This window comes from Pyxicephalus adspersus, chromosome Z, assembly GCF_032062135.1.
Source record: "Pyxicephalus adspersus chromosome Z, UCB_Pads_2.0, whole genome shotgun sequence".
NCBI classification, from domain to species: domain Eukaryota; kingdom Metazoa; phylum Chordata; class Amphibia; order Anura; family Pyxicephalidae; genus Pyxicephalus; species Pyxicephalus adspersus.
Window position 1 is genome coordinate 35820798 of NC_092871.1, and position 21976 is coordinate 35842773.

At 36.1% G+C, this 21976-nt stretch overlaps 2 protein-coding genes across 5 annotated transcripts in view; one reads left to right on the forward strand and one right to left on the reverse strand.

Annotated features, from left to right (window-relative positions):
• The window catches only part of COL4A5 (collagen type IV alpha 5 chain), a 101374-nt gene extending 96932 nt beyond the window's left edge, over positions 1-4442 (reverse strand). The window contains exon 1 of the mRNA XM_072431661.1: positions 4057-4442. Coding sequence (XP_072287762.1) covers positions 4057-4143 — 87 coding nt within the window. The 5' untranslated portion in view covers positions 4144-4442. The remainder of the gene's footprint in view (positions 1-4056) is intronic.
• Positions 4443-5582: 1140 nt separating this feature from the next.
• COL4A6 (collagen type IV alpha 6 chain) overlaps positions 5583-21976 on the forward strand; it is a 131283-nt gene continuing 114889 nt past the window's right edge. For 3 of the 4 annotated variants that reach the window (XM_072431646.1, XM_072431648.1, XM_072431649.1), the window contains exons 1-3: positions 5583-5658; positions 5787-5932; positions 6021-6072. In XM_072431646.1, the coding sequence (XP_072287747.1) occupies positions 5922-5932; positions 6021-6072 (63 nt within the window). In that variant the 5' untranslated portion in view covers positions 5583-5658; positions 5787-5921. Of the gene's footprint in view, positions 5659-5710; positions 5933-6020; positions 6073-21976 lie in introns of those variants that run through there. The other variant, XM_072431647.1, reaches the window with a different exon arrangement.

Here is a 21976-nt window from a genome sequence, read left to right on the forward strand (position 1 = left end):
CAGCATAGTTAAGAGGTCACTAAAGCCGAAACTTTCACAATGACTGGGTGGGAAAAGTGGTAAACGATGACATGTGGTCTGATACACTTTAATTTGGGTACTCATAAGAAAAACTAAAATCCCCCAAACTAGCACTAATAGGAATAATATTTTATATTTTTGGTAAACTGAATGCCAAAAATCTCCATATTTGTTCTAGTAATCTTTGTAGCCCTGACTAGTACTGCACAAGATTCCTTTGGAAATGGTCCACATTTCTCATAATGTTGTGTGTGCGCATGGTGGACACCTAAGATCACCTAAGCAATGAAGGTAAGTATTTCTCCAAGCACACTGCACTAAGGGTATGGGTATACTTTAAAAAATTATGGTATAGCTGTCTTCACAGTTCTAGATCTAAAACCCAATCACTAAAATCTCATAAAAGCTGTTGTTATTTTTTTTTTTGTATTCAGTCTTTACTAATACCTTTCAGCAATACCTGATGATCCTACCATGAAGGTTCTTGTTCAGGCATTTCCTGTTATGTGATGATATCTCCTAATTGTGCTGCTATGTTGTCACACAAGCCCCTGGTGGTGAAAACAAGTAGTGAAACACATTGCCCAAGTATGGCTAATTGCTGTCACCATCAGGAATCCCATTCTGCAGGAAAATATGCAGCTGGCACTGGAGCAGGTGCATGTAGACAGGAAGTGGCTGAGAAAGGTTAGAGGAAATCAGTAGCACTGAGATGCACAAAAAAAAAGAATGAAAAAATGATCATTACATACACAAACACATTTGCTTTTCTCATACAGGCTAAAGCACTAACAACTGCACTAACATCCCTAAATATGCTACTCTAAATTTACAGCTCAATCTTACTGATAACATTTACTTTACTAGAAGTTGTATGTTAAAAAAAACTAGAACTGTTTAGTTAAATTCAAATTTGAACATCCATGATGGCTGAAAGCAAAACTGTAGTTCCAAAGTCATATGGAGAACATACGCTGAACTCTGCTACTCCCTGACCTACTTATATAATAATGTCATCAAATGACCACAGGTCCCCCCTCCCCATGTTCTCTATATAAGAGAATGAAGATGAACGCACTGGATGGGCCTATAATTACCCTGCATGATTTTATTTTTAATTGGAAAGGAAATGTAATAAATAACTGTGGGAAATAAATCTGAATTAAGTGAATGTGAATATTTCTCTAGAACCTGTAGGGTAGCAAAATTATCCTTATTTTTGCCTTTTCTAAAAAGTGAGCAATCTACAGCAATCTTAGGCAAATAAAAACCCGTTCCTTCAGTCTTCTAGTCTATAAAAAAAGTTATTAGCACAGGAATGGCTCAGTGTGTTGATGAAGATGATAAAATCGTCCAAAAGATAGAAAATATTTTATTAGTAAAACTTCTCTTAGGTGTTCAACATCAAGAGTTCATGGGGATGATTTACAAAGAGATCAAGAAACAGTGAATGTTCACACAGCTTAGTATTAACAATAAAGCTGAGTTCACTACAACCATCCAATCACATGCAAGAAAAACTTTTTTACTAACTATTTTGCAGCATGTGGATGGCTACTTAATGTTAACAAAGACACAGCCTCTTTACTAAACTCAATAAACATTAATTTGAAAAGTGAACAGTCTTTTCCTTTTTCTAAGTCAGCCCCATTATCTGAAACATTTTGATTGTGGAGAGTGAACCTAAAACAAAGTGTAGAATAAATCTGTAATCTGTGTTAGTGTTGGATGATTGTCCTTAGACAGAGAACAGATAATAAGTCTCACAACATACTGGGCAAAATAGCTGCTTGAGTTCGGACACCAAATAGGTGCCATGCACTAATAAAGAATTATTCTAAAGGCAAACTATTCCATGTGAAAATACAAGAAAGGTTATCAGGCAAGATTTGGCTATGTTTTGCATTGTCAGACTATAGCTTCCCGTATACTACCAAGTAAATGTAACTGGTCTGATTGTTCAAGCATGGTGTGAACAGTTTGCCCATGTAGTGGCACCATACTGACTAAATCCAATTGTCAGGATGGACAATTTCTTTGCAACTAACAGTCATTTGCTTCCTTTTCATAGAAAGAAAGAAAAATCCTTTACTGTTCGTGCATGGTTAACTTCCATAAACCATTAGAACAATGGTGGATTCCAATGGTACATGACCTATTTGTAGACTAGGAGTTGTCTCACCATCCTACATGTTTGGTCAGAAATATCTGCCCATGCATGACCACTGTAAAGGATTATCTAGCGACGGAACGATTCAGTATATTACACATTTTGCTGCTTCTATGTCTAACTTCCCTCCATGCCCAACCTTTGCTCTGCAGTACGCGGGTACATCCAAGACTGAAAAGTCACTCAAATATCTGAAAACTCTTCACCTAATAAATGATGATTTAGAAAACATATTGTGTTCATTGGCCATTCACAGCCACTCATCAATGTGTGAGCTATTTTATCTACCTTTGGAAAGTCAGAATAATTAAACACATTGCAAACGCCTACCACCAACTGCCATATATTTTGATCAAAAGAGGTTAGCATTGTATAATGCGTCAATTTATAAAAGTTCAACTCTTTGACTGTTGAAATTCTTTATTGTTATGTGAGTATCTCAATTTTCCCCCCAAATATGTTGTAAAAAACCCTATGAAAAACCAAAAAAAATGTTTGAAATACAAAAGTGGTTAGTGGACTTATTGGGCTTGGTCATTTTTCGGAAGAAAAGCTGAATAAATCTGTGTATGGCCAGCATTACAGTGAACACTGATCCTACAGAACTGACAGATCTGTAAGTAAACAGCATGAACTCTCCCGGGATAAAAAATGACCTGTGCTATGCGGCTTGCATCTGTGATCCTCCTGGTGTCTTTCCAGCATGTCAGAACTGCTCCGAGATGCTTCCCTGTGGCATTTACAGGCCTAACCTTCCCAGTTGTGCAGCAATTCAGCTGTTCTATGAACAGGACCACAGAGGAAAGTCAGTCTCCTCCTCCTGCAATGTACTTCCACTGACTTAAGGTAGGCTACATGAGTGTAACACTGGCTGATTGCTGGAAGAAACCTACATTTTATGCATTAATCTAAGTAAGCTTATACAGACACTACAATTTAGGTTGAATGATCAGTAACCAAGCTGTTCTCAGAGGATCCTGTGATGTTCTTATACTATCAATGTATGCATCTGTAACCATTCAAAGAGAACTATGCAAACACATAATCACCTTTGAAGTGGGAAAGCATTAGAGACAGTGCTTAGTCTGTCACAGTCATTTATTAGTGATAATAGACCGATAATGCAAAGTTTAGGAAGTGATTTTTGCTTACAGACAGCTTGTAATAAGGGAAATCATTTACATTTCATGCAGGATGAGATTGAAGAGGTAGAGGCACAGACTAAAAAGCTTCAGATATAAAATACATAGAGGTAGGGGAGGTGTATCAGCTTCCTGATCACTTGGCATGTACTGATCTCTTTGTCCCAGGGATCACAAGACAAAATAGAGGAACATTAAAAGACAGACACAAGCTGTGTTCTATGCCCTGGGGTCACCTATTCCTTAACCAACCCAGGGTGCGGATTTTAAAAAAGTGCAGCCTAGGATGACACCTGGAAAGAAGTAAAAATTCCCTGGACTCACACAGGAAGCAGGGTCAGGGGGAAGGCAAAGGACAGCCAGGAATCTATCAGCCAACTATATAAGTGAATGGTGACTCTGGTGAGACCTGTCAGCATGTGGTCCTAAAAAAAAAAGACAAAAATAGCCTGACCTGTAGAAACAATGGCTTAAAATAAAGAATCAATTGTGCTATTTCCCTCTAAAAAATGGCCAGAAATAGCACCAGCCTTATCTTGTCATGGTGAGGTCACAACCCACTATTTTTAAAACAGTTAAAGCTTTGAAGGGTTTGAGTTACAAGGTTTATAAATAAAAATAAAGAAGGAGAAGAAGAGGCACAGCCCCTACCATGGTCTAGTGACATGCAAAGTGTGGACTAAAAAATGAAAAAAAAAGGTGAGTAGAAAAAGTTCCACTTACCGCAGACTCTGAATTGTGCACCCAATGCACCAGCAGCAAAGCTAGGACACCCAGGCTGGGCAAACTCTGCAAATGTCCCAACCTCATTCTTCAACCTAGGGTTCTTTAACACCGGCTGCAGCTACAAGACACAGGCTGAGGAGCTGACATATTATGCTGGCTGCACAAGAGGAGAAGATGCAGCAAGTGAGAGGAGACACCGACACCTCCCAGCACACTACTACTACTACCACCAGCAGCACTGCCACTACTACCCCTGCCTTCTGCTGCACAGACCTGCACTGCACTCCCCAGACGGATCACTGCCTTATCCTTCCGCCTTCACTTCTCCCCAACCTAATGGCATAATCTCCTCACTGATTGAGGTGGCCTCTCTCTCCCTCTCATTCCTTTTCTCAAAATTAATGAAGATTTTTTTTTTTCTGCTGATCCTGACCCCCTCCTCCAGCGACTCCCCACCCACCCCCAACACCCACTCCCGCCCCCCTGCCTAATAAAGAGACTTCATGGCATCCCAGGAACTTATTTGTCTGCGGATGGAACCCGGCTCGCTTTACCCTGTAATTGAAAACTAATATTTGTCCTTTACACCTTTCTTCTGAATAAATACCCCGCACATTCACCCTGTTTTCATACGTAATATTCACTGTGACCCGCAGCTTCTCTAACTATAGCAACTTGTTAGGGCAATAAGGGCACCTCATACCTATGGGGAGCTAATATAAGTCTAATGTTATAATTACTAATATAAGATAACATAATAAATTATCACATAATATAATATAAGGGAAAGGTGCACTTATAGTGTCACTGGGCATGTACTTGGTGCCATAAAGCTCAATATTACAAAGAAATGAACTTTAGATAAATGAGCTGCCAGCAAGCACCATACATAACTGTATATACTGATATATTTCACACAGACAAAATATAGAGATATCTATTACAACACACATATAAAGATTTATTGTTATGTATTGTTTTATATGTATAGATATATTCGTATGTATGTTATATATGTATATTTGTTCCTATGTATTGTTATTTATGTATAGATATCTTGTTATATAGGTATATATATTGTTATGTATGTTATATATATGTATATGTATATAGTTATATAGGTATATATATTGTTATGTATTGTTATAAATGTATATATATTGTTATATAGGTATATAAATTGTTATGTATTGTTATAAATGTATATATATTGTTATATAGGTATATAAATTGTTATGTATTGCTATATATCTATGTATATATTGTTATATAGGTATATATATTGTTATATAAGTATATATATTGTTATGTATTGTTCTATAGGTATATATATTGAGTATTGTTATATAGGTATATATATATTATGTATTGTTATATATAGTTATATAGGTATATATTGTTATGTATTGTTAAATAGTTATATAGGTATATATATTGTTGGAGAGGGCTGAGCAGCACCCCCAGTACAGTGCAGTGTTCAGTGAGGACTCTTGATTGACAGCCCCCAATCACGCCCCCTTTCCTCCATGCCTAGCCTGTGCAGGGAATAGTCTATGGAAGCGTTACGTTCTGCTAGCTGAGGCGAGGAAGTCTATGCAGGTATTCGCAGCACTCCAAGCTTCAACTTACCAGCAGCTCCACTCCCTGTGTTCATTAACCCCCTCTCCTACCTCAGCCCGCCTGCCTGTAATTTAACGTCCTGACTCCTTTTTTTGTCTTTGTTCCAGCTTTCCTTGGGACACCCCTACTAAACTTTCTTTCCCGAGCTCCGCAAGGAAGATTTCAATGAGCCACCGGCGCAGACCACTGTAACTTCAGAGTAACGCAGGGGGGTCTGGCTGCCCTGAAGACATTACAGAACGATGATCACTCGGTAAGTAGCAGGGTGAGCGGACTGTCCGGGGCTGCTCTGTGTGTCCCCGGTAAGGTGTAACGTTTTGTGTTCTCTCCATGCCTTGCAGATTGTCTCTGCTGTTTCTTGCTGTCTGCCTGGCTACGGACCTCGTACAAGCGGTGAGTGCATTCAAATGTTTTATTACCTCTGATAGCAAAATATTTTCCTGATTTATATTTTTCCTTTTATTTTTGTTTACAAACTCTTCATCTGTCTAGCAGATTGTATTAATACATAAAGTAGGATTTTATATTTGTATACATTCCTGTTTCTTTTTAAAATGTAAGATGATGAACATTTTGGGTGATGACATTTGTTTTATATACACTATAATTATTAGGAATAATGTTATAGCACATGTACATTTTAAAAGTGTAAAACAGTTCTGTATCATTATAATGCCTGAGGAATGCACAGATAATTGCATTGACATTTGAGTATTTTCCTATACATCCATTATATTTATATAACTTTACCCTTTTTCATGTACTTACCCGTGTATAATATGTCAATTCTACCTGTATGCAGCGCCTTTCATGAAACGTTAAGGCTTGCAGGATTGTAATGACAGCCTGGACTTTACACAGTCAGCAAATGTTACCATTGTCATGTACTTGACTGTGTATAATAGCCAATTACTTGCTGCTCCGTCAGCTAAAAGGCTTGCAGGATAGCAATGACAGCCTAGTCTACTGGGTATAAAGGGTTAATGCCATTAGTTTGGTAGAACTTTTGTCCCCATCCCTTATTCTCCAGAACAAGCTGATATATTACATATTTTCTATATTTTTATATACACTTCCTATGTACATTAATGCCTGTAGATCATGCTACCAATGTATCTTCTAAGATATAAGTTTTGTATTAGGATGTTATAATAATGTAACAACACACTGTTATAGATCACAATTGAGTGCTGCACCTTGATGTGTCCAGATCAAAGTCCTAAATCATGACTGTGGTCTAGTGACAGCACTGGAGGAGCTGGAGATTCCAAAATACTGACATTGGATCAAAACTGCGCTGCTAGAATAAAGAAGAGGGCAAATATATACACATATATGGCATGATTTATTAAACTTGGTCACTTTGCTTGAAATAAAAAATGATACAGAATACTATGAGGTCAATTGATAAGTCATTCTGACATTCATCAAATATTCTCTAGTGAAGAATTTTGGAGGGTAATGTTTTGTCAATGGCTTTGATTGACTGAGAATATTTAGTAAATGCCAGATTCATTCAACAGACACCCTTTATGTATATGCATATAAAATAATGTAATTTTGTAGTGTTTGATATAAAAGTTTACAAGCTGCAAGTGAAAAAAATATTTTGTCAGTATAGCAGGTTGAGTAAGACATTTTAGTAATAGTTTAATCCTCATTCCTTTTCTATTATTAAAGTCTTAATGACAAGCTTCATGGCTGGCTCACTGTTTTGCATTCTAAAATGCAATCAGTACTTTATATTTCTTTGACATATTTTCAGTAATGTGTTTTGATGTGTTTCCAGGTAGAGAGGGAACATCCCCTATTAAAATATGTGTAATGTATATGATATCGTAAATTTAGTTCCATTCATTGAGCTTTTTTTTTAACAAAATGCAAAAATGTGCTGCGTGTTTACTGGAGAAAAACGCAGAGAAATGTAAAGTCCCACTTATGGCAGATTTCATTATGATGACTCACAGATCTGATTCTGCATTCTGAGTACAGTCATAAATTCAAGTGACCCTGTCAGAATCCAAAAAATCGAAATGGTAATCGAAATGGTCACTTCAGGTCTCTTGCTTTGCTCTATTTAAGTGCTATAGCCTGTTTTAAATTCTTCAGAATTCAATACTTCCAGGAGAGTCGGATGTCTGTGTCCTTTCCTATGTTTTTTTTTTCATTCCTTTAAGCCCCAACATCACTGCAAGGGGTGCAGCATAGGGACTTAAGGAAAGAACCACAGTGCACTAAAAGGGGACACAGGAATCTGACACTGTCAGAAGTGTAGAATGCCATTTGGGCATTCAAATTGCCATTTTGGAGCCTTAGCTGGATCAGAAGTGTAAAGAAGACCTTGGATAAGATTCTTTGCATTTGACTCAGGTCTAATTAATGCTTTTGCTAGTTGCATTATTATTTATCAAGTGTTATTATTTATCTGAACAAAGTGTAGAGCATCGTAAAGCATTATACATGTGACATGGCCAGGGCAGTGGTCATTTACATACATTGGGACTGATTTACCAAAGGAATTTAGCACCTTGCAAGGGATATTTCACTTAGCTGAGTGAATGAAGTGATAGTTTACCTGAGCATGGCTGGGGGGTGTCATTTACTAAGTTAGTAAGGGGATAATTCACTTTGCTATGTGCACAGCCCATATTCCTTTATTAAATCAACCACATGATGCATGAAAGGAATGAGAATCACTACAACCTTATGGTTTTTGCAGCTTTCTTCAAAAAACACCTGCCAATTTACTAGTCTAAAATCATCCCCTTTCTTTCAGAAATGACTCTTTTCAAAGTTTTAGAACAAATATTTTGCTAATTAATAAATCAAATTTCTGCTATTTCTTTTAGTCACACAACGATCAAGCAGGTCATCACAACTTCTCTTCATATCTGGTGTATAGATTTATATCTGATATATTGATATCTGTTAGATCATTTTGTAATTGGATGCTGGGTGCCTAGAAATAGCTTCTATGCTGGAATTCTGGATATAGATAAAATGGGGTAGCTGTATATAGCAACCAATCAAATGTCATCTTTACACAGAGTGAGAAAATTAATGGTTTACCTAAATATTCCCCTGAGTTCTCTGTTGCTGTTATTCAGTGTTTGAATTTTTTATTTAGGCATGCTTAATAGACAATAAAATAGAGGTAGTATAGCAGCTTCTGGCTGTTCAGTAAGTCTTTCCCCAGTGTTTAAATGCCCATGTTTGAAATTACCATTAGGTCCAATGGGCCAGTCCAAACCAGAGTATTTTCTTGATGAGCTGTAAAGAAAAAGTATCATGCAGTTTAAACACCCATAAATGTTTGAAATTGACTCCCAAATGCTTTCCAAACACAAACGCTTTCCCAAAACACTAAAAATGCCCCCATTGAATGAGCATTTGTAGGTTTTTGAGGCATTTTGGGGTATTTGGGAGGCATTTTCTTTTATTCTAACTCTTCTCTGCCACCTATCTTGGTTTAAAACATCTTTTCAAACACTTACCAACTCATACAAAAACTGTTTGGGCATTTATAAGTGTTCAAGTCAAAGTAGACTTGGCCTAAAAGTATTGTTTGTTGTTTGCCCAACCATGTTCTTTTTTTTAGTTAAATTTGTTCATAGATTTCAAAACTGCTTAATGATTTGTTTTAAATTATCATATCTTTCAGTTTTATTCATTTTAAAATGTAATAGGTTTACCTATACCCAGAGAGTGAACTGTTTTTCTGAAATGTGAAAAACTTAAAATATTTATTCACTAAAGGAAATACTGCTACAGGCTTCATTTATTAGTGTTCACATATATAAAGGCCTTTGGTCATTTGACCCTCAGTAGATAGAACTTTCCTCACATCAGAGATCACATTACATCACCTAAACATTCAGACTTGCAGCATTGGAGCATGCATCACTGTTTAATCCTAGGAAAGGTAGGTATTTCCTAGCCCTTTGGTTTTTCTTCTCTGAACCAGTCCAGTAGAACTGTAAACGTAGCTTCATGTTATAGGTTCACTTTAAGATCATTCAGCAAAGCCTAAATATACCCACTGGAACAAAAACAGGAGGAGCAAATGGATTTTGATATAAATATGTTTCAGAAGAAAAGTACAGCTAACTATAGGGTGTTATATTTAGTGAATCTAAATGGTGAAATCATACAAACTTGTTAGAACAGCTCTGGTAGTTACTACTTGGCAGTGGCAGTGTGAAAATATATTAGAAAATTATAATATTGACTGATTTAAAGAGGATGGTATGACTTCAGCACATAAGTAATACATTTGTGGTGTGTGATGAACTCTACATTATATATTATGTAGAATACAGTGTTCAAATATTAAAAATAATATTATTCAGAGCATAGGGAAGCAGAGTATGTGGGGGGGGGGGGGGGGGGGGGGGGGGTCTCTCTTTCCTGTTGCCTCCTTCATATATACTGAAATGCAATGTCTCATTTTGTTCATGTTCCCCCTTTTTCATTCAGAGGTGCATGCAGTAGCATTTGCTTCCAACCCCAGGGAAATAAATGCTGCACAAGTGTCTGCAAATGCCAGAAAAGGTCTAGCTAGTTTCACTTGTTACCACTCCTGGGCGCCTACTGGCAACCCCTTGGCAACCAGAAGTCGTAAACTATGTGGTTTTTATTGGTTAGTCTGAACATTGTCTATGTAATTTCTTTAAAGAATAAGAGCTTTATTTATTATCAGTTTGCAACACCTCATTAGAGATCATTTAGAAATCATTATTAGCAGATGCATTTTGTCTGCAGTTGACCTCTTTCTTAAGTGTAGTCTGATGTCCCCCGAACATACTTGCCTTCCTTTTGCACTCCAGCTGGTCTTTTCTGGCACCATGAGTGAAGTAGCCCAATGTAACTAATTCATGATTTGCATCTTATACACAGATAGGGTTCCTCTTTTTATCCCTATGTGAAAATATTGGCTGCCTGAGCAGAGGCGTAGAGTACATGCTCTTTATGTACATGGGAATACTGATCATTTCTATTTTCTTCCGGCAATCAAACTGGTTTTTGAAGGAGTAAAAAAAAGATGTCAAGAGAAGGTAAAAAGTTCACTTTTATTTAAAAACCCTATATGGGTTCTCCTATTCTCCTCCTATCTAGGTATGCCCACACACAGACCTTAGATACTACATGTGCCTGCCCTGGGGTCTGCCATGCTGAACATTGTTCACATTCATTTTTGCACAACATGTTTATTGTGCAGTTAGCAAGAGTAACTACTGGTTCTGTCGGAAGATTAGGAGAGCTGTCTCTTGATGTGCAATATTTATTTGGGGGGGGGGGCTGGATATAAAAGGTTGTAAAAAAAATAAACCCGTGTGTAAAATGGTACAAAATCTGCAGTAATTCTTCTCATTTCCATAACTTTCTATATGTCATGAAAGCAATTAAATCACTAAGCAAACCTATGTTACACGAATGGTAATTCCCTCCCTTTTTCATTTCTATTGTCTTTATAAACGCATTCCCCCAGGGCTGCCGCTGCACTGTCTATAGGTGCCTGTCTTTGTCAGTAAAAGCCTGTAAATGATATCCCCGTTAGGACCTGTCTACCACACTGTGTTCATGCCCATGTATGTGTCCTAAATAATTTTCCCATGTGGTTTTCATCATCTAGGTAATTTATAGGACTAGCAGTCCGTGCAGACGTTTCAATATCCAAGTCTAAATGTAGATTTCTATTTGTACTTGGTGTCTGCAAGTGTTTCCCTGTCTGGATATTCTGCAGTTAGCTAAGCCCTATCTTCATCTATGTGTCCATATTTGTATCTCTTTAAGATCTTGTTTGTGTGTGTTACAGTCTGTTATCTTTTTTTATTATGTATTACTTCATTCTGGAAGCTAAACTATAAGTCAGGAGTAATAATCTCAGCCAGGAAAAAAAATGCAATACACAACCACATATCTGCAATTCATTGTTCTACCTGGGTTTTCTCTGGTCATATTCAGGACCTAATAAACTGCCCTGTTGTATGAATCTGTTAAAATTGCAGATTGAGGGACCAATAAGTATAAATTACAAACACTTTTGGGTAGGCCCATTTCAATAATACTTATACAGAAATATGTAGACATTATCAAATGTGATAATATTTTTAAAGAAGGGTATAATTTGGCAAGAGCTTAGATTGTAAACTTTAGTAACCAGGGTCCTCATCTCCTGTGTCATTGTTTGGCCTTGTCAAGCATGCAGTTTTTTTTATTATTTAAACACAGCTGCACAATATATCTATGAGCTTTTTAAGTAGGTTCATAATAAATGTAATAATAAAGTTTTGTTTTCTATTACACAGCAGACTCTGTCATTTTTTTCTAAAGTTCATTGCCATCTGTGACCAATGTCATCTGTTACCAGCTTCCATTATGTGAAATGGCAACTTACCTAAAGTAATAGGCAGCAAAGCAAAACTGGAAATAGCTTGATGTTCCTTACTGTACAGAAGCTGGTTTCCCAGTACTTATGTAGGCAGGGCATGTCCGTAACTTACTTGTTTACCATACATTTAAAGTTAATGCTGGGGTTTCTCTGCAAGGATAATTGTTGTTCTCCATCCAACAAAGTCCATTTCATGCAGATGAAAAGAACAAGGAATGATTATCACATACAACCAGGTATAACATTGGTTACTAGATCTAGGGAGCACCCAGTTTTAGAGACTGGGAATGTTGAGGGGGAATCATTTTTTTCCTTTGCCTTCTGAGGAGGGATTTGGGTGGGATTTTTTAAATGGAGTCAGTTAAGCACCAAAATCTTGTGGATCTCCATGAGCTTGTGGATGCAGAAAGAGCAAATCTAAGCTGATCTTTCGTGAGTGTGTAGAAGTCACCAGAAGCGCAAATTTTTTTTAGCAGACATCTAATTTTTTGTTATGCAGATGATTGAAATAATTTACATTATTTTGGATTTAATAGCTTTTTTATACACTTTATAAGAAGGCCTTTAGAAAAAAAAATTAAACCATACAGATTTTAAAGTTTGAGTTTTTATATTTTATAAATGTGTATTTACACCTTCCTAGAGTTATTTTAAATATCTATGTATATTCATGTTTGGTTAGGCATCACAAAGATGAGAAAGGTCAGATTTTCATCTCCAGAGCCTGTAGACTAGTTTGTGATGTCCAAAGCAACTAGTTTGTGATGTCCAAAGCAGCACCTCCTTGATAATCACCTTGTTCACGGAACATTTATTTGTTTTACTGGTCCTTAACTAGTTCAGAATATTTTAGAATTGTGTAATTATTGTTATATGAAATTCTTTTATTTCTGCTGATTATAGGAAAATAAACATCCAATCAATTATCTATAGAATATCTAAAAAATGATAAAAATAAATCTTTTATTTTCTCTTGATCTGGCCAATATTTTACCCCCAATATTGTACCCTATTAGAGGGGTTGAAATCAAAGGTTTTATGCACTGACTTTATAGCTTCTTTTCTTCCATCATTTCATCTGTCTAACCCTTACAAGATATGTGTGGTATACGTGTGGGGTGGCTGTTTTCTAGATATTTAAAATGGTTAACACTACAGATATTTTTATATCTGTAGTGTTAACTTGCCAAATAGTTATCTTGCCAAAAACATTTCTGGTAAAGATTTGATTTAGCAAAACTTGTAAGGTTGATAAACCAGACAGCAATAGCTTCTAAAGCATTTTTGTCTGTTTTTATCACTATGTCTGTATGTACAGTAAATTGAATAGAAAGCACAGTGAAAAGCTGAATAGAAATTGCAAAACTCTTAAGACTGCTCTTGGACTTTGTAGGGTTGTCAGCCGTGAAAAAGTACTAAAAAGCAATAGCAATTTCAAGGGGGAATCTGCTGACCTTAAAATGATATTTCTAAGGAGGTGGGGATATGCAGAAAACAGAAGATGAGACTGCCAGTACTAACTTATCTGGGGGCTAACAATAGTGATCATGATGGGTTTTTACCAGGCAGATTGTTTGTTTTTCTGGTTCTGCCTGACAGCCCACAGACATGTGGGAGCCAAACTATCATCTTGTACATGCAGATGTTTTAACCAATAGAAAAAAATTTTAACTCTGCCTTTAGGATCTCACTAATCCCTCTCCCACCCTTTCTAACTACACACTGGCATATGAAAAAATGAAATCCAATTTTTTTTCCTAATCTAAAGCCACATGGATGCCAGATTTAGGTGAGTAAATCCTCCTTTTACCTGAAATCAGTTGGCGTTTTTTTTTTTTTTTTTGGAACCTGGAAATTGGTTTAGTCCAGTGGTATTTTACTGAATTGTTTACCACTCCCTGGCACCTACTGGTATTATTATTATACATTATTTATATAGCTCCATCATATTACACAGCACTGTAATATGTAGTAGTCATGTTACTAACTGTTCCTCAGAGGAGCTCACAGTCTAATGTCCCTCTCATAGTCATAAATGTAGTCTAAGGTCAATTTTGAGGGGACACCAATTAACCTTACTGCATGTTTTTTGGGATGCGGGAGGAAACTGGAGTAACCAGGAAACCCACGCAGACAAAGAGAGAACCTGGAAACTCCATGCAGATAATGTCCTGGCTGAGATTTGAACCTGGGACCCAGTGCTGTAAAGGCAAGAGTGCTACCTCTGAGCCATGGTGCCACTGTCAAACACTAGGCACCTAGGAGTAGTTACAGGCTGTCACTACACAAGCATTAGGAAATGCTTGAAAAAGCCTTGCAGAGTGGTTCTTTTTTTTAAATATTTAAACCTGGGAAAACTGCTTGCTAACACTTAAAATGCTGGCACAAAAAATTTTATGCATTATCAACTGACACTCCTGACTGCTGAATGAAGAAAGAAAAAAATTCGGCAACACTGCTTCTCATAACACCTTTCAAATAAGACATAGTGAATTAACCCATTCGGTCCAAAGTTATCAATATTATTATTGTTATTATTATTATTTATTAATAATAATAATAATAAACAATATTTATAAAGCACCAACATATCACACAGCGCTGTACAATAATTCAGGGTTGCAAATTACAGACAGACACAGACAGTGAAACAGAAGGAGGAGAGGACCCTGCCTAGAAGAGCTTACAATCTAAGAGATGGGGGAAACAGCATACTATTCTTCACCATTCTTTGCAGGCAATTTTGAGCTGTAAAACTGGGGTCACTAATAACTGTAGGGATAACTGTAGAGTAATTACAGGACCAGACTGGTCTTCTAGTGTATTCCCTAGTTAGTATAGTAATCTTGCATACTGTGTGATCCCAGGCAAAACAGATATACCCACAATCAGTTTTGCTTGTTATAACAGCAGCTGGATATATTGGAAATGGTTCAATAAGCCCACATTTAAAACAAAGAGCAAAACATAACAGTAGGTATAATTTGATATAATGTGTTAGGTAACTGATGAATATAATATGGTCTTATCCAGAGGTCTCCTAACATAATTGTTACGCAGCAGATGCAAAATCATGCCTAACTCATTACAGCATCTAAGAGCTCATCATCTTTTTATTTCAGTCCGTTAAGAACGATTATTTTGGCTCAGAAATTTTTACTTATTTCATTGTTGTTGATGTACTTAATATGTTAACTAATCTGCACATCTGTCACTTTGGACACATGGACGTCATGGATAAGAATTCTTGCTATTATGATGTGCAAGTGGAACTGTGCCATAGTCCATTTTCATGCTGCTGGTTTAGGACTAATAGATTCATATTTTCTGTTGTCAGTTTATGATATTCATATTAGATATTAGGAAATGGTTCCCATAAAAGGGGGTAGGCATGCATGGATGAGTGGAGATCTACTCGGTCAACATAAAAGAGATCCAAGATCACCAGCATGCTTTTTCTTTTTTTAAGGAGATAACACACAACACAATAGGGAATGCAGAGGACAACATCAAAAGCACATGCATTATATTACAAATGATCCTTTATGTATAAAATACTCTTTACTGCATTTTTAAGATTACACAGTACAATTATTACTATTTTGTTTCCTATAAACGCTCCTGTGAGAGCAATTGGAAACCATTATGTGTATTTGTGACAGTTGTGGTGGTTTGCATTATCATTCGACCTTATGGAGAGGGGAAGGTAGAGAACGAGCAAGCAACACCCCACTGCACTTTCTCCCCTTTCATTTGCATTACGATTGTTCGTCGTTCGTGGGTCCACCAGGATGAATCCATGAATGAAAGACAAGCGCTGTACACACATCAGATTCTCATTCGATACTGGCTCTGAGACAATTATCGAGTGAGAATCACCTGACGTGTGTTTGTAGCCTATTAGACATTGGATACTGCTTTCTTCATTACAGCCATTATCTGTTTCAACATTTTATACTGCAACTTTTCAGTTTTTGTGCACTATTTATTTCTGTTGTGAACCATCCAATATCATGTAAATACAATCTAAGCAGCAAGAAGAGATTGAAAACAAAACCTCCTATATTTTTAAACTGGGCTTGTTTTCAGCTGTCTTTTCTATTTAGTTTCTTTGCTGAGATCAGTAAAATACTTTTTTGAAAAACCAGAAAGGCTTAAAAGTCTTTTTTTAATAAAACGTTTAGTTAAAAAAAGCACTAAATACCATTTACTTTTTATGAACTTTTATTACTTAGAAGCCCACCTGTTTTTAATCCATGTTAGATAACAGAAAGTGAAATAAGTAGATTAAAATATGGTCTGTTAATGCGTCCCCAAGGAGAGTTTAATATGCTGTTCTGTGGTTTGTCTTGACCACGAACTACATTTGGAAGTAGATCATAGCGCCTGAATGAGCAGTCACACAAAACATTCTTGTGTTCTACTTCTAAGTTATAACCAATGCTTTAACCACAATTTTACATTTCAAGTAATATACTGAGCAGCTTTGGATATTGTGTACACATGTTCACTTCATGCTTGCCAGTGATTCAGTATCTTGTCATAGCCTCCCTGTAAGGTATTTTAATGAGGTTTTTGGAGAAATAAGTACTAACCACAACAAACCTAAATAAGAGCTTGTGTAGGAGTGTTCCTCTGTACTAGTTTTAACTATGAGAGATATCTATGGAGAGCTTGACATATCTGGTTTGCTTCTGCAAAGTATGTTTGAAGTGTAAAACCAAACCAACATTCTTAGCTTTGGATAGAGTGCAGAATGATTAGATTTCCTATTAGGAGTTTTTTTATCATCTTTGTACCACTGGAGAGGTTACCTTTACTTCCTCTTCTGTAGACACAAAAGGAAGTGAGTAGTAAACATTACTGTTTTTAACCACTAGTCTGAAAATGGCTTAACAAAACCATGGATCCCTTGGCTCCAGCTGGAATTATTATCAATGCAATTCACTTTGTTATCTAATCACTAATATGTTATCCACTATCTCTTGTCCTGCTACATTTTCACTTCCTCACTCCCAGGTGAAAGTAAGTATATGGTGTTTAATTAGAAAAAGGTCCAGGTGGAGCTTTAGGGAGCAGGGAGGCTGAATAGTGTGCAGTGTCTTGTGGTGAAATTCAGTCTTAACATTTCAAATTATATACTCAGGTGCATTTCCATATTTTCCATCCATTTGTGTTGTACTGTGATTTTGAGGTTACATGTAATCTATTTGTGTTTGGTATTGACATGTTACATGAGACCTTTTTTTTAACATTTCCTGTAACATTTTTTTTCCATTAACTCTCCCGTGACTGCTGTTACTCAAATTAAAATTAGATTATTTTTTACTTTAAATGAAGTGTGGGAAAAAGGGGCCCCCGGATTAAGTGCTTGTTGCATGAATTCCCAGTGGATACTACACACAAATCTTGGCTTCTTTTGCCTGTTCAGTTCACATATTCTGCTCAGACTTGTCCTGATCTTGTCCTGATATTAAAATGCCTCACAGTCATTCCCTCAGCTGTATGTTCTCTTACCGAAAGCAAACAACTATATTTTCTGCAGAACATTTGTGCACGCTTGATTCCGAATAAAGTGACACACTTTATTTCAGGGAAATATATTACCTTACCAGTATAGGTTGTTCAGTGCTTCAGCTATATCTACCCACTTATTTACAGAACTTTTAGGAACCAAGTAGTATTTGATACAAAATTAAGGTGGATAAAATAGACAGCACTTTGTTCTTAATTGAAAACGTGTTCACATTGAAAACGTCCTTATCCCTAGATAGAGAATAAAACCACAAAAGGAACCCCTGCTATTATATCCACAGCTCACAGTACATTTGCATGGTAATTAGTAGGAATAATGTCTCCTACATTGCTGGCCAGTGTGAGGGCTGCCACCCTTAGAGATACCAAACAGATTATTGGTATCTAAAAAACTGACCTGAGAGGGACAAACTGCTTATTGATCAAGGAACCCCTAGCAACCTTTGGAGGAACTTTGGCTGAGAAACACTGGTTCAAGCCCTAAATAAATGGATTGGTAGTGACTGACAGTATGGTATGGAGAACTAGAGCATGTACAAGGGGGGGGGGGGGGTCATACAGGTACAAGACTGAGCTCTACTGTACAGGGGCAACAATAGGCTGAGAATAGGTAAAAGGTAGGTATTTACACTTCTTGCTGTAATAAATTATATTTATTAGTGTTTTATTAATAAAATATTAGCTAAACGTACATGTTCCTAATATATTGGCCAAAGAACACTAACAAGTTTAGTTAAAAGTTGGTTTAAGAGGTTGGCCCTGCAGGGAACTGGGAAAGGACAAGGCTGCCCCAGCTCTGCCACCTTCACCTGTCAATCCAGCTATTTCAAGAGTAACCTGTCAGAAAAGAATGTGGGGGGTTCCATTGCAGACTTGTTTTTAAAGTTGCAATGTATTGAACATTTTACCTTTATCTTTGCTAGAAATGGAGTCACTGACCTAGAACAAATATGAAGGTTGGGGGTCCTGACACTAATAAATCATTAAACAATGAATAGAACAACATATGTGCTAATTAAACCTTTACAAGCACATTAGAAATGTAAGCTACCATATTTAATATGTGACAGGTTCCCTTAACATTCAGATCTCTATAGAAATCCAGATCACTTCAGATTTCTATCAAAGCCAGTATAAATTCAGCTACAGCTATTATTTCTGAATGTTTCCTTTAGGTTAGCTAATAATTCTACTTTTATATGCATTTTCATTTTTTTGGGGGAATAAATACATTTATATCTACATTTTTATTTTAGTTTTAGAAAGAATATGGAATCCTAAAACATTGTCAGTTTAGTTTTCTTTTGCTCATGTTTTGGAGAGATTTCCCTTAACTTCCTGTACCAGAGACACATTAGAACGTTAAAAACATTTTTACAAAGTTGTAATGTCATGATTAAAAATTTTAAAAATTTAACAAATGGAGAAGGTGATTCTGTAAGTGCAGAACTCCAATCCAGTTCCTTTACCCCGCACACATGCTTTTCTCTGTTTATTGTCATCACATCACACAGTTACTGAAATTATTGAATAATCTGTGACTAAAGCCATATTTGAACATATATAAAGATCCACAGAAAACAAAAATCAGTGATGTACTATATAAGAAAAATCTTTCTAAACAAAGCTTTTATATACATTACTTAAAATCAATATTATCCATTAGAAGTAATATTATGGTTAGTGAAACTATTATATTTTTATTCTCAAAAGCAGGAACACATTTTAATGGTTTGACTTCTTAAAATTCTAAGTACGTAAGTGGAAATCTCCAGGAAACCTTGGTTGTGTTTTCTTGGTGTGGTCGCATAGATCTGTGAATGTTACACAGGGAGGTAGTTTAGCTTTCAACCTCCATTTTCACACTTTACAGTGAGCTTCTGCACATGTTTGGGAGATGGGTAGTATGGGGGAGATGTTCAAAAGAAAATCATCCTAATTGTAAATCCGTATAAGCTTAAATGATTGGAAATTACTACACTTGCCATTGTTCTCAACAGTGGATACATTGATATATTATGTAAGCACTACTAACACAAAAGTGAAATAAACCATGGTATTAAAACAGATATCAATGGGCTGAAACAAGATCACTAAAAGATTGATTGCTATGGGTCAAGGCACAGTGCAAAATGCCATTTGCTTTAATAAATCACAAATATTGATTATTACCAGATAAATGCCACTATATATTACACCATGGTAGTACTTTATTTGCTATTTCCTATAAGGCTGACCCGTCAACATAAACTAGCAATGTGACTGATCTGAACAGACAAAAATAGTCCAATATAAAGGTATTTTTTCAGCTCTAAATGTCTTAACTAAACTCCTATATTTATCACAATCCTCATTTATTTAATGACCTGTGAAAAAGAGGTTAATCTAAACCTTTTAAATTGCAGCCTAGGTATCAAATCATGTGATTTGTTTCATTTACAAACCTAATTGATACCTTTTCTAGGGTTGTTCTACTTATCACTTACGGTATGTATTTTTGTTCCCTGAGATAATTTGTGACCGTCAAAATCCGGGTGTCTATGAGCATCATTCAAGAGATTGTTAGTTATCCACCATGTTTGATTACTAACAACCATCCTCTAATTACCACTACTACTAAAATACTTATAACAAAGAAAGTAGCTGTAGATAGTTGTACAGCTATCATTCCTGAACTGTCACCCCAAACGATAATAAATGATTGTTTCAGGTGACTGTAATTGTAACCGTGGACTGAACATTAAACCAATTTTTCCCATGTGATAAAAAAAATAATAATGATGGGTGTCCAACATTTCCTATAATGATGAGGAAGATATGCTCCCCTGCTTTAATGTATTAGAATATAAACAATCTATGACACTTTCAACTTTCTTTCATGATCAACTTGATCATGATCAAAGAATTTAAACAGCTGCTGATGTGGGCCCATTGACTGCTGACCATCAGTAGATCTAAAGATAAATGCAAGTCTGACATTTTTCTGTTGAAGTGTCTGCATCAACTACTCGCTACTACTTGCTATTGGTCAGTGAGGGCCCCATCACATTGGGAGGCAGGAAAGGAAAGAACCAAAACCGTCATTTTAAGGAAAATAGATATTTGCCTATAACTTTAATTGTCTACAATTCTGAAACTAGTGTCTGCTTTGGTGAGCTGATGAGTTGTTTTCACTCTGATAATTATTGTTTCTTTATCATATACTCAGTTTCTTAAGTTTAAAAAAACAGTGCTTAGTGAACTAACCATGTAACATAAGCCCAAGCCTAATACAGGACAGAAGGTTAAAAATAAACTTCTAATTTATTTTTTTTCTATCAGTACTTTTATTCTAAAGTTTAATTAAGTTTCAATTTAGAAAAAAATGGGTTTGTAAGAACATAAGAAGTTATAACTTCTAAAAATGATATCACTATTGTCCTTAAATTTCTTTGCATATCTGAGTAAACACGTCACAGACATTCATGTTTGTCAGATAGTTTCACATTTATTTATGTCAATTATGTAGAAGGTTTGGTGGTATAGTCAACAAAATCTTTAGTTTATATACACGTGGGCTAAAAAAACGCAGCTTCATTTTGGTCAAAAACAATATTGACAATTGTGAGATCCATGAAACATATTCTTTTAGTTACACTGACCTTTAATTGCTCCTGTATGTTCATTTGAAGAAATCCAGATATGGGATTTCTTTTAATTATGACATCAAGAAATGTATCTAGAGATAATGCTTGTGAATGAAGGGGTTGGGGGTAGGGAACCCAGGCTGAAATTCTATACTGGATAGACACAGGTAGAAGTAGGATCCTTGTCATACATGAATACAGATACTTGAAACCAATCCACACTGAATACCTTCCAGAGAGATTAAATTTATAAGACAGTCATTCTTATTTATTCAGTCATACAAAAAAATTAAAGTATTTTTGCATGTTTTTAATACTTATTGAAATTAGATAATTATTTCTGTGACCTCTGCACAATATGCAGGGTAATGTTACATACTTTAAACATAACCTCAATTAGAAATAACAAGATAAAAATGAATAGCAATTTAAAAGGTAAAATAACAAAACCGAATTGTGCTCTAATAATCACTTTCAGTGCAGAGATTTTCCCCACACTACTTTTTTCTGCCATTAGACAGGCCAATGACTTACCCCAGCCTATGATTGCACAGATGAAGCAGTACAGTGATGAGCTTTTCTCTCTGTCACCCTGCTTTCCTCTTCCTTTCAACATGCTTCTTGTCAACTGATTGGCACCATTGCTGCGTCCTCTTTTTACACTTTATCCCAGCTTTATAGGGTCTGCAATATTATTATTATTATTTAACAACATTTATATAGCTATAACATAATACACAGTGCT